General features: G+C 44.6%; 2 protein-coding genes across 8 annotated transcripts in view; one reads left to right on the forward strand and one right to left on the reverse strand.

Annotated features, from left to right (window-relative positions):
• Positions 1–7,498, reverse strand: part of EIF2AK2 (eukaryotic translation initiation factor 2 alpha kinase 2) — a 22,000-nt gene extending 14,502 nt beyond the window's left edge. For 2 of the 7 annotated variants that reach the window (XM_037405424.1, XM_037405419.1), the window contains exons 1-4: positions 4,444–4,582; positions 3,812–3,936; positions 1,450–1,594; positions 122–291 (exon numbers count right to left, since the gene is read on the reverse strand). In XM_037405424.1, the coding sequence (XP_037261321.1) occupies positions 122–291; positions 1,450–1,594; positions 3,812–3,918 (422 nt within the window). In that variant the 5' untranslated portion in view covers positions 3,919–3,936; positions 4,444–4,582. The other 5 variants (XM_037405420.1, XM_037405421.1, XM_037405425.1 and 2 more) reach the window with 5 other exon arrangements.
• Positions 7,499–7,585: 87 nt separating this feature from the next.
• Positions 7,586–11,792, forward strand: LOC119156075 (N-acetylneuraminic acid phosphatase). The gene is made up of 2 exons (XM_037405426.1): positions 7,586–7,775; positions 7,933–11,792. The coding sequence occupies exons 1-2, from the start codon at positions 7,686–7,688 to the stop codon at positions 8,626–8,628; spliced, it is 786 nt and encodes a 261-aa protein (XP_037261323.1). The 5' UTR covers positions 7,586–7,685; the 3' UTR covers positions 8,629–11,792.
• The last annotated feature ends 205 nt before the right edge of the window (positions 11,793–11,997 follow it).

Genomic DNA, 11,997 nt, shown 5'->3' on the forward strand with positions numbered 1-11,997 from the left:
TACCTCCAAACCTTCACTGCATTTCTAAAGATTCACCTAACACTACTCAGGGTAACTAACTGTAGTGTTAGTAAACACAAAGGAGTATTAAAAGCAAGTACAAAGACAAAGTACTTCTTACATGGGAGTATGGGCATTTCCAGTACGGCTTTTGTTAGGATAATCAACTATTTGCAATGTTCTTTGTGAATACACATTTAGTAGGCTAACATAGTCGACGTTTGGTGCGGATGATAAGGTCACTTGATTTGTCATTGATTCTGCAGCTTGCACACTTGAAGGACTCTCTAGCTACAAAACAAACAACATAGGTAACTTAAGCTTAATAAATAAATAAAGATAAACCATAGACAAGATCTAACATAGCTGCAAGGTTTGTCAGCTTTTCAAAATATCTTTAAGAACCCCCAAGTTTGCATTAACAGAGTTCCTTGTGGCAAAGGACAGACATCTCAACCCAGAATTACTACATTTTGAATTTCCAAAGAAATGTAAATCCAGTTTTTCAAGTATTGTACCAATATCTTAACAACATATCACCATGTATCCTCCCACCTCTTTTAGGAAAAGACGGGAAATGAGCTGTGAAATGTGTCATCAAAAAAAAGCAAATGCTGCCTTCTGAACTTTCTCACAGCCTGACCACAGCCAAGAAAAAGGATGGCAGCACGATGCTGCTGACTCTACCATTAGCAAGGGCTGCAAACGCTCCTATGGGTGTACAAGAGGGGAAGCAAGACTTCTCAGCTATCTCATCATTAGGCAGCATTAATAACATATTAGCAAACATGCAGCAATTGTGTTAAAGTAACGATGATGACACAATAAAAAGCATATGGAAACAGGGAAGGAAAGATTTCACTCAAAAGGTGCTAAGAAGCATTCAGCATCAAAAAGAAAAATTAAGAATAGATACCACAAAACACGTGGCAGAAAACAGAGCAGCAAAATTCAAACCTAAATGAAATCACCTATACCATAGAGACTACAATGACAAGAAAATGAAGATCAATCAGATCACGTGAAAGTAAGCAATTTAATGAGCAGAGTGGCAACAGACACACTGAACAACACTCTGCAAATGTTTTGAAGACATCAAATTACTGAACAGTTGTCTACATGAAAAACAAGCACTGTTCACTATGGATATACCAAGGCACCTTATCAAAGGCAAATTTCCTCATCCTTCCTATAAGAGCTGAGGAGGATACTCTTGATATTACATACCAATACTGTAGTAGAACAATAAGGAAAATAGTTCGGTAAGAAGTAGAAAAGCATGAATAAGCCAAAATAAAGACAAGTTAAATAATCAGAAACTCTTCCAAATTAAACTATTTTATTGGCTACTTTTAGAGACTCACCCTCAACCTTTATTAGCAAAAAAGCCACTCAACCAAAACAAACAAACAAAAAAACCCCCACCAAACAATTCTACAGTTTATTCACCTGTTTCTCAAGCATTTTTTCCTCAAGCATTTTTTTCTCAACCATTTCCCAGGTTATTTTTGCTGCTGCTGCTTTCGCTTCCTTCTTGGTTTTACCAGAGCCTGTACCATATACATCATCATTTAATTTAATCGAAACCGTGAACCTGCAATGAAAGAAACTTTTCTGTAACGTTGTTACGTTTTGTACTACATATATTTAATAACCTTCTCAGATTCAACTTTCATTTTATTATCTACAAAGCACTGTAAGTTAACTGTGGAGATATTTTAAGTATTCATGTGGTTTTATTACATCTAATTCCCAATTACTGTAATTTGTTAGTAAAAATAGTTTTTAAATGTTTCCATTCCAGTCATGTACTTTACTAGTTCTAACAGTATTTATTTGTCTTAAATAATGGAATGATGTCAGGAATTCGCTTTTTTGATTATTCCAGCTTCACTCACGATGCCCCTTCAGTTAAACATTTGGGTGGAAAACAATGGAGACGCAGAATAATGCTTGAAGTCACTGCATAAGAAAGCCTTAACAAGGGATCTTAAGGAGATAAACAGTAGGACAAGGCACACCACAGTGCCACACACTCTACCCACAGGAAATAGTGTACAAAAACCAAAACAAAACATGAAAGAAAGATTGTTCTTTGGGAAAGGGTTTGTTAGCCAACCCATATCTAAGCCCTGAATACTACACACATTCAACTGTGACATTCCATCCTAAATTCATCATTTTATTCAAGCATGCTGAGAAAATCTGCAGTCTAAGTCTCAATGACCCATGAGTTAATTATCTGAGTTGAGGATTATCTGAATGAGTGTTACATGACTTGGTCCCAAACATACAGTCACGCTTACCCACCACAGACCCCAAGTTAATAAGCACTTCCCAGACTTGACAGGTTTAGGCAGGACTGGCCTGGTTGTCCACAGTGTTCCCAGCCCAAGAAAGTGCTCTCTCAACCTTTTTACATCGCGTTCAGCACTAACCCAGCCAGACATTGAAGTGCAAGCAGCTACAGCACCAAAACCAGGATAGGACAGGAGGAGATGACAGGAGGTATCTCTGCATCATGCCTCGGACAACTACTGGAGGGACCACTTATGATATGGGACACAGCACAGAAGAGTTAGGGAGTGAGCTCAGGACCAGGAGTTGCCAATGCATCCCATCAGCAGGTGGAGTACTGGGAAAGAGCGCCACAAGGGCGCCGAAGGTTTACAGCATTCATCGCTGTAGCCAGAGACTGTACAGCATACTCCTGGGAACAGCTCAAGTTATCCAGGATTTTCCTAGGTATCGGTCACACCTCCCATTGCTTACAGATACAAAAGAATGGGTTGAATTATATTTCTGAATGTAGCATATCACACAGAAAAAAGAAAAAAAAATTTAAAAGTGCAATAAATGGGATAAATGAGTAAATTTGAAATGTGCATAAATACTGCTAGTACCATGCTGTCACTTTTGAAGCATGAAGATCTAGCTGTGTGACCACAGCTGTGGCCGTTACTGCAATAAGGGTTACCTTTTCAAATTACATGAGCCACATGGGGAAAAAAATAAGGTAACAGATAATACTTATTAATTTATTCTGGGACTATAGTCAGGTCTGAGAATAAGTCTGCACAGACAGTGCTGGCTGGCAAGATGGAAGACATTAAAAGAAACATACTAATTATTAGCATAAGGCTTGTCTTCATGTAAACTAGCAAAAATTTTTAAAAAAATCATACAAGGAAACATCACAGGTCTTGAGTACCTATAATCTCTGACACGGGGAAAAAAATGGCAAAACACCATATTTGTGTACAAAATAAAACATATTCCATTACCTGTAATTGCCTCTAAAGTAAAAACAAAACAGCTTAAGCAAAAGACCCTTTTCTTGTAACAGATGTTCAAAAATTAACTATACATAAAACATATTGGTACCAAATCAATTAATATACACCCAACCTTTATGGTTAAAAATTAACAACATAAGTCACAAATAATTTCCATGCTCTGTAAAACTAGAAGAAAATCAAAGCACTTAAGCTAGCATAGACCATAAACTGAAATAATTGCTGCAACTTCCTGAGAGGTTGCGTGGCAGATGCGTAACATACTGATAGTTGCATACAGTACCAGGTACATCACTGTTGCTTTCTGAAAAAGGGCCATCAATTCTGAAATAAATTCTCTCCTCAAAGTCCACCGCATGACACCCTCCTCACCCACCTACCACTCAATTTATAGTTTCAACCAGCTCTCCTGACACATCCATGCTTTCAGCAGACTGACTTTTGCCGTACGCTGTACTCAGCTCACCCACTGCGGGAAGAGTCCCGATGTTTATTGACGCGCAGAGTGAACTTACAGAGGATCATGATCCTGGCCGTCCATCCTGACATCGACACAAGACAGTATAAGTTTCCGCTTTTGACAGTAATGGTTGAGCCTCTCCATGGGCTCCCGCCGTTCCATTTCGACACAGTCTCAGATCTGCAAAGCAAAATTCAGAGACATGTCTGGGCCTCCAGGTGCAGCACAGCGGCAGCCCCAGCACTGGCAGACCGCTGCTGTGAAACGACATAGAAAACTGTGCCATGCAAAATTAATTCTGATTTCTAATTCAAGTGCTTAACCTGCAACTGTTTTTGAAGACTTACTGCTTGGAACAACAGTTCTGGAAAGAGAGAATTTGGTAACTAGAAAATTGCTTAGCAGATTTCTTGGCAGAAAAGGCTGAACCATTCACCGAAAACCTGTGAAGTAACAAACACGCAAACACGGTAACGCTTCTCCAGACGGAACGAGACCGCAATGGACTCGGTTCCTTCAGGGCGCACCGCTCCGGCGGGCACACACCGCTCCCGGCCGCAGCGCACCGCTCCCCGCGGCGCCGCCCGCCGGGCCCGAGCAGCGCGCACCGCAGTTCGAGCCCGGCCGCAGCGCGGGTCGGCCTGGGCTGCCCGCCCCGCCGGGCCCGCACGGCCCCCCCGCCGTTACCTGCGAGCCGCGGCAGCGCCCCAGGACCCCCAGCAGCCGGCACGGCACGCACGGCACGGCACGGCGGTACGGGCGGCTCGCAGGCACCGCCCCGGTTTCGCTTCTCGCAGCACCGTCCGCGCCGGCTGGAAGCGAAACCGAAAGGGCGGGACGCGGGAGTGGGCGGGAAGCGGGAATGGGCGGGAAGCGGGAATGGGCGGGAAGCGGGAATGGGCGGGAAGCGGGACGCGGCCGTGGGGCGGCGGCCACCGCCGAGGAGCGGTCCTGCGGCCATGGCGGCCCCCGCAGGGAGCGGGCCCGGCCCGGTGCCGCGGGGCTGCCACGGTGTCAGCTTACGATCCGGGGATCGTTAGGTGGAAAAGGCCTTAAAGACCATCGGGACTAACCGCTGACCCAGGGCTGCCAAGCCGCTACCGAACCACTGAGCGCCGCATCCAGTGTGTTCTGAACACCCCCAGGGATGGTGACTCCACCACCTCCCCGTGCAGCCCATTCCAGCGCCTGACCACCCTTTCAGGGAAGAACTTTTTCCTACTATGCCGTCCAAACCTCCCCTGGGGCAGCTTGAGGCCGTTCCCTCCTGTGCTGTCCCCCATCACCTGGGAGAAGGGACCGACCCCCCTGCCCACAGCCCCTGCCAGGAGCTGCAGAGAGCGATAAGGTCCCCCCTGAGCCGCCCCCTCTCCAGGCCAACCCCCCCCCAGGTCCCTCAGCCGCCCCCCGTGAGCCTGGTGCTCCAGCCCCGTCCCCAGCCCCTGCCCGGCTCTGGACACGCTCCAGCCCCTCAGCGTCCCCCCTGCAGTGAGGGGCCTGAAACACCCCAGGGTGCGAGGTGCGGAGGGCAGCAGGGCACACACGTTGGTTCTCAGAGATGTGTCCCACACTCACAGCATTAGCCCACCAGCACACGTCCCTGAGTAGCCCTTACCTTTTTGTTACAAATTACACAGGGCAGCTACAGAAACCACATGCTACAGCTCGTCCATAGGGACAGCACAGAGGAGTGATGCACCCAGCTTTTCCCAAATACATCCAAATATTGTTTTTAGTAGCCCTTTTCCCTCTCTAGCTAGCTGGTCAGCACTCATATCCCCTATGAAGTGTGACAGAATAACTAGAGCTCCAAATGTTCTTGGTGTTCGTACCAGTATCCCACTACCCTGCAATACTGTGACAGTTTTAACTTCAGCAGCTTCCCAAAGAAATTAATTCCAAACCATAGTTAGGGCACATAATGAAAAGCATTTCCTGCTATACATCTTGAATTTTCAACTCTGTTGCTGTCCTTTTGGTTGGTATTATTTTATTGCATCCCATTTTAATCTGAGTTTTTCTTCAGCCCTTAAACACCTTCTCTACCCTTTCAGTTCTACATCTGTGTGAATTCTTTAAGGAGGTGATCAGTAAGCACTAGTCATTCCAAATAAAGCTGTACCACTAATGTAAATTCAGAAAAAAAACCCTCAAAACAACATATTTTTTAACATGGTGATTCATCACACTCCTAAATTGGTAAGAGCTGGTTTTACAAAGGCAATCTTCTACTCTTAGAGATCACATACATAGTGAATCTAGAAAAGTAAAAAAGAAAAAAATGTAACTTAAGTGTTTTTTTCGTTCCAGCCTAGATTATCTGCATTTATCAGAATGGAATGTTGTTAGTCAATCCACTCAGATCTCTGCTTCAATTCTGTATCCGAAAGATTCTAGTAAAGATACGTATCTTATAAAATCTTTTAGGACATTTACTTTCCGATTACGACCTCTCTGACCAACTGTCAAAGAAAGCACAAAGACTACTGTTATGTAAACGTACCTTTTCCAAAAGGTACACATGGGATCCACTGCTCACTGACTGGAACACAGGGCTGTCTGAAACAGATGCCATCTTCTCTTAAGTGGAGAGAATCCTAGGAACAGCTATTTTTAATCACTTCTGTCTGTTTAAATTCTGAAAAACAGTAATTCAGTAGAGGCACATAAAATCCACATGCCTAACACCTTTTCCATTTTATCAAATGGAAGCAGCACATTTTATTACAGGTCAACTAGAGCAACTTTATTAGAACTCCTCCAATGCCCTTAACTACAGGATCCTTAGCCACGGCTGTTGCTCCTCAGAGTCCCCCCCTCTCCGTAAACGCCTGCCTTCTGCAGTTTTACTTGCCCTACGCCAGGTTCTTTGGCATGATTTTTTTCTGGCCTTGTGTGACCTTCTTTCATCAATGAAGTAGATTGCCATCAAAGGTGCAGGTTTCAGAACCGAAAGGCCTGGAGTGAACTTCCCATTCCTCTGGCAAGATACAAAGCTTCCTCCAGCTTTGTGAACGGCATTGAACTATTAATGTCTGATCAATGTTATTAAACAGAAATCAAACCAATGGAATTTCCTTGCTGGCTGATTAAAAACGAAAAAGAAAGATACTGCGTTTATCAAAACATGTCAAAGCACAGTAGGAATATTACTTGAGCAATCAAGTTAAATGCTTTTTAACTGCCGTTGAACTTTGCCCTGAGGAACGCGACGTGTTCTGATGCAGCAGCGGGCATGCACGCCTGCAGAACTGGTTCTGTCACACCTTTCAGATTCATTCACCCTAGAAAATATTGGCCTTCGGAATATCAGATATCCAATTGCCGTTGTATTACCTGACCCCCCCCAACGTGGCAGTATTGACAGTGGAGCCATTGGCTTTGACTTGTACTACAAACAAGCCATCCTGGTGCTGGGATATGGCTCTAGACCAAACCTAAGGAAAATAAATGTGCTGAGATTTTATATTCTCTGTATCTGCCAGACCTACGGCCCCGGGTAGCTGCTTGGCTGCATTTCAACAGGTATTTGCAAACCATACCCATTCGGAGAAAGGAAAAAAAAAAAAAAAACCCCACCAAAGGCCTCCCCGCAAAAAAACGCGTTCCGCCGCCCTCGTCTTCACGCAGGGCCCGCCGCGGCTCCTGTTCCCCTCGCGGTGAGAAACCGTGACCCCCCGCCGCAGCCCCCACGGGTCCGGGCAGGGCCCTGTGCGACTTCAACCCGCGCTTTACGGCAGGAGGCCGCGGCGCCCGCCTCCCGCCTCCGCCCGCCGCCTCACGGGCCGCCCCGCGCCGCCCCGCCCCCGGGCGAGGCCCCGCCCGGGGGCGGGGCGGCGCGGGGCGGTGGCGGCGGCGGTCGGGGCGCTCCCTCCGCCCCGGCGGCTCGGCCGTTACAGCGGGGCGGCTCTGGCGAGAGAGGCGGTGCCATGGGGGTGCACGGCGTCAAGGCGGTGTTCTTCGACTTGGACAACACGCTGATCGACACGGCGGCGGCCGGGCGGCGCGCCATCGAGGAGGTACTGCCCCCGTTCCCTCACGGGGCCTGCGGCCGCGGGCCCTCCCGGTCCGGCGGCCGCGGCTCCCGCTCCCCTTCCCGGCTGGCGCGGTGGCCGGTGACGGCCGGGCGGGCCCTGTGGGCGCTGCGCGCTGACGGGAGCGCCCTGTGTGTTGAAGGTGATAAGCGCCCTGCAGGCCAAGCACCACTGCGGTGAGGGGGAGGCCCGCGCCATTTGCGAGAAGGTGCAGGCCAAGCTGCTGAGGGAGTGCCACGATCCCGCCAAGATGTGCATCACCGACCTGCGGATCTCCCACTGGGAGGAGGCGATCCAGGAGACCGTCGGCGGGGAGGCGAACCGCAACCTGGCCGCCGAGTGCTATTTCTTGTGGAAAACCACCCGCCTGCAGCACCTCACGCTGCCCGAGGACACGCGGGACATGCTCACCGAGCTGCGCAAGCGGGTCCGCCTGCTGCTTCTCACCAACGGCGACAAGCAGACGCAGAGGGAGAAGATCGAGGCCTGCGCCTGCCAGCCTTACTTCGATGCCATCGTTGTGGGAGGAGAGCAGAAAGAAGAGAAACCGGCGCCATCCATATTTTATTACTCCTGTGATCTCCTGGGGGTGCAGCCCGGCGAGTGTGTTATGGTTGGTGACTCTCTAGATACAGATATTCAAGGAGGCCTCAATGCTGGCTTGAAAGCAACTGTCTGGTTGAACAAGGCGATGACTGCCCCAGTAGATATCTCCCCAGTACCTCATTATATTATTTCTTCTGTTCTGGATCTTCCAGCAGTTTTACAGAAGATGGAGCACAACATTAATTCTAAGTTAGAAACTGACCACGTGGCTAGTAATAATGGAGCACCTTGATGGTTCCAGCATACAACCCAGAGACGCGCTGAGCTGTTGTTAGGTGACTCACACTCTGTTAAAAAAATTGACCCTAGGATTTTGAACTCGTGCACGGTATGCTTTCTTAAACAGCAGATGGATGAATAAGAGCACAGTTGTCAGTGAAAACAGGGTAGAAACAATGAATTAGATTAATTGAAAAGATGCAAGTGCAGTTAATTTAAAACGACTGCCTCTGTCTGGAAATTATTTTGACAGACTGTGGCTAAAGTCTATCTGTCTGTGACCTAAGTGGCCAGTCTCTTGTTTTTATAGTGGAAAAGGAAATTTGAATGTTTTGATCTTTCACATGCTTTGCTGACTTACAAGTTTAACACAACTTTCAGTTCAAACCTTGTTTGCAGTGTGTAAAAGAAGGTGAGGAAGAGAGTGCAGTACAACCTGGTAAATCTGTGTAATTGATCTGCAGTTTATCTCAGGAACTGGAGTGAATTTTGATGTCTCTAAACCCAGCATTTATTATGTATCAGACCATTAGCAAATGCTCTACCTTTGATCTTTTTTCAAGTTTTAGATTTTTTTTCAGACTTTGCAGTGACTTTTATGGAATCTGTACCTTTTGCCAGAAGTACTTAAATGTACATTAAAAATTCGTGTAGGGGACCATTTATCAGAGGGACTCAACGGCAAAGTTTTTACTTTATATTATCTTGGTGCTTATTGCAGATATGCAGTATACTTGTAACTCAGATTCTGATTTTTGTTGGAATGTAATTGATAAGACAGATATTTTCACTGGTCTTACTGTACTGTCAGACTCTTTAAAAGTTAATATTGTTCTGTCTGATTTTATGAGTGAATTTTAACCAGACTTTCTGGAGAAACCTTCTTGGCCTTGCTCACGTATGTGACTCTTCAGATTCAACTGCCGAATCAGTGCTTTTTTGGACTGTTTTAACAGCACTGCTATACAATCCCTCCTTACTCCAGTGTCTACATGAATTTCATGTTATTTATTCTGGAGAAAATATGAGCTAGTTGTTTGTAAATGGCTTTCATGACTCTCTTCCAGGAAATAGGAAAATTATGTTATACGTATTACAGTACTGTGTACAGCTTTATAACGTGTATGTGCTGTTTCCACTAGATGCAGGAGACAACTTTATAAACCCAAAGATTTCCCTTTCCCAGATCTTTATCTTTTTATAATTTATTTTTTCCATACTTCGTATTCTTACTATATAATGGGAGGGTATTCACATATTAAATGGAAATGTAAACACTTGTTGGAAAACCTGTGTTTTTCAAAACTTGTTTGCTATATATACATTGGGCTGAATGTCTGACCATATATAAGCAATCAAATACTATATTTTAGAATAAATCCATGACAGTTCTTTTGAGAACAGGGATATTGAAGTGCTGGCAGAAGAGTGTCTGGCACATGGGCAGCAATAAAAGATCAGCAAAAAGTGCAGAAACCTACCAGGAAACGAGTGTGTAGGAGGAATCCTATATACAAGAAAGGTTCCTTTGTTTAACTTGACATGAGTTTAAAGTAATGTAGTTAAGTTTTGCATAGGATGACATGCTCACCTCGGAAGAGGCTATTACTCATCTGGGTTAAATTATTTGGCGAAGAGTTTAGGTTGCATCAGAATATGTTGCTCCTACATTGGGTGGGTGGGGGAGAGGAAGCGCTAAAATTTGAATCACTTTCATCCAACTGTCCCTTAAAAATGGTGCAGCAGTCCAGGTTCTTCACGTTATCTAGCCAAGAGCTTTGAGATCAATCGGGATCAATGAAGAGAGCAGAGGCAGGCCCCAGCTGGAGCTTTAAGGAAAGGGGCGTATGCTAAAAATGATCCAGTGACACTGCTACAGTAAGTTGCCACGTGTAACATGAGCCAGTGGGACTCACTTAACACACCTTTGTTACTTAAGTAAGAGTCTGAAGATTTTATTTTGCATTTGGAAGAGCATGAAAATGGTCACTGGTTTAGCTGATGAGCAGAGTGTTGCTAATAGCAACCTTATAACCAAGGGCTGAGAAAAAATAGTAGATCATCAAGCCTGTAGAAATGTATCCAAAAAGTTTAGGTGAATCCCCGAAAAGATAATGTATTTGAAGTAATCTGTTTTAACCGTACTGTCTGATAACAAAGCAACAACTTCACTTACAACAGCATCCCAAAGGAGCCACCAGTGTAACTGCGTTGTTTGCACAGCATCAGGGTAGTAGAGCTTAGGTCAGAATAAGGTTTCTGATACAGCTGAGATTTAAAATAACAAATAGTAATAATTTGCAATTCTGTCTGTGGGCTGGAAGAATATATATATATATATATATGCGCCAGGTTACCATTTTTTAATGTAAGTTGAGGCTCGTATTCTCTTGCCACTGCGTCATTCTGAAGTGGGACTGCTTATCATACAAAGGGTCTCTTGTTTTAGAAGAGACTGCTCTTTGATTTGCACATGGCCAGCTGTTTTCTTACAACTATGAATCTATTAAAAACCACTGTAACTGAACACTCAGGTGATAGTGTGGTCTGCAGAGGCCACACCCGAGTATATTTTTTCCATTACTGAGTACTGTACCAGGCTGGATGTGACTACTAGTGTCCAGGTAGGGCAGTGGTGGTGTGGTGCTTCTACAAAACAAGAAACAGTAGAAGGGATTTCTCTACCTAGGGTTCTTCTTAGAAACCGTTACCCAGTAACTGGATGAGGAATACGGAGTATTTCTAAATACTGAAGATGTTTTTCTTGGATGGAGCTCTTACAGAAAGCCTAATGAAAAGTAATTATATTTAACAAAATGGAAACATAAATGTAGTGATGGGATAATTTTTACATCAGAAGCAGGAATAAATCAATAAAACAGTCTATATTGAGTTCCAGTTAAGTTCTGATTTTGCTTAGTCTTATGCTCTGTTAGCTATGTTGTCTAGTTTAAATTGTATTGCCAAAACACCTAAATACAAAGAGGAAAAAGAAATTCCATCTGTATTTTTAAAACCCTTTTCTTTTCCCAGATAAATATTACCTCCTGAGGTTAATCTATAGTAATTTTGATTTTAGTGAAATGAACTGAAACAATAGTTTAATACCAATTGTATTTTAGTTCTTGATTTAAAATAACCCATGTACTAGTCTAATAAAATATTTTGTTTATAAAAGATTTCTTTTAATGCTCTGTATTACTGTGGATAACTAAGTTGTGACCAGGTTTACAATAAAGGGCAAGAGTTCTGTTGGTTTTTTAAAATAGCACAGAATTAGGCCTCAAAATCTGTGACCTCACGTTTAGATGTGGTGACTGGGTGTAGTTTCCATCCTTCCAAACAGAGGCTGGAACATAATTATGTGTTTATGAAGCTTCTT

Source organism: Falco rusticolus, chromosome 12 (assembly GCF_015220075.1).
Source record: "Falco rusticolus isolate bFalRus1 chromosome 12, bFalRus1.pri, whole genome shotgun sequence".
Classification (NCBI taxonomy): domain Eukaryota; kingdom Metazoa; phylum Chordata; class Aves; order Falconiformes; family Falconidae; genus Falco; species Falco rusticolus.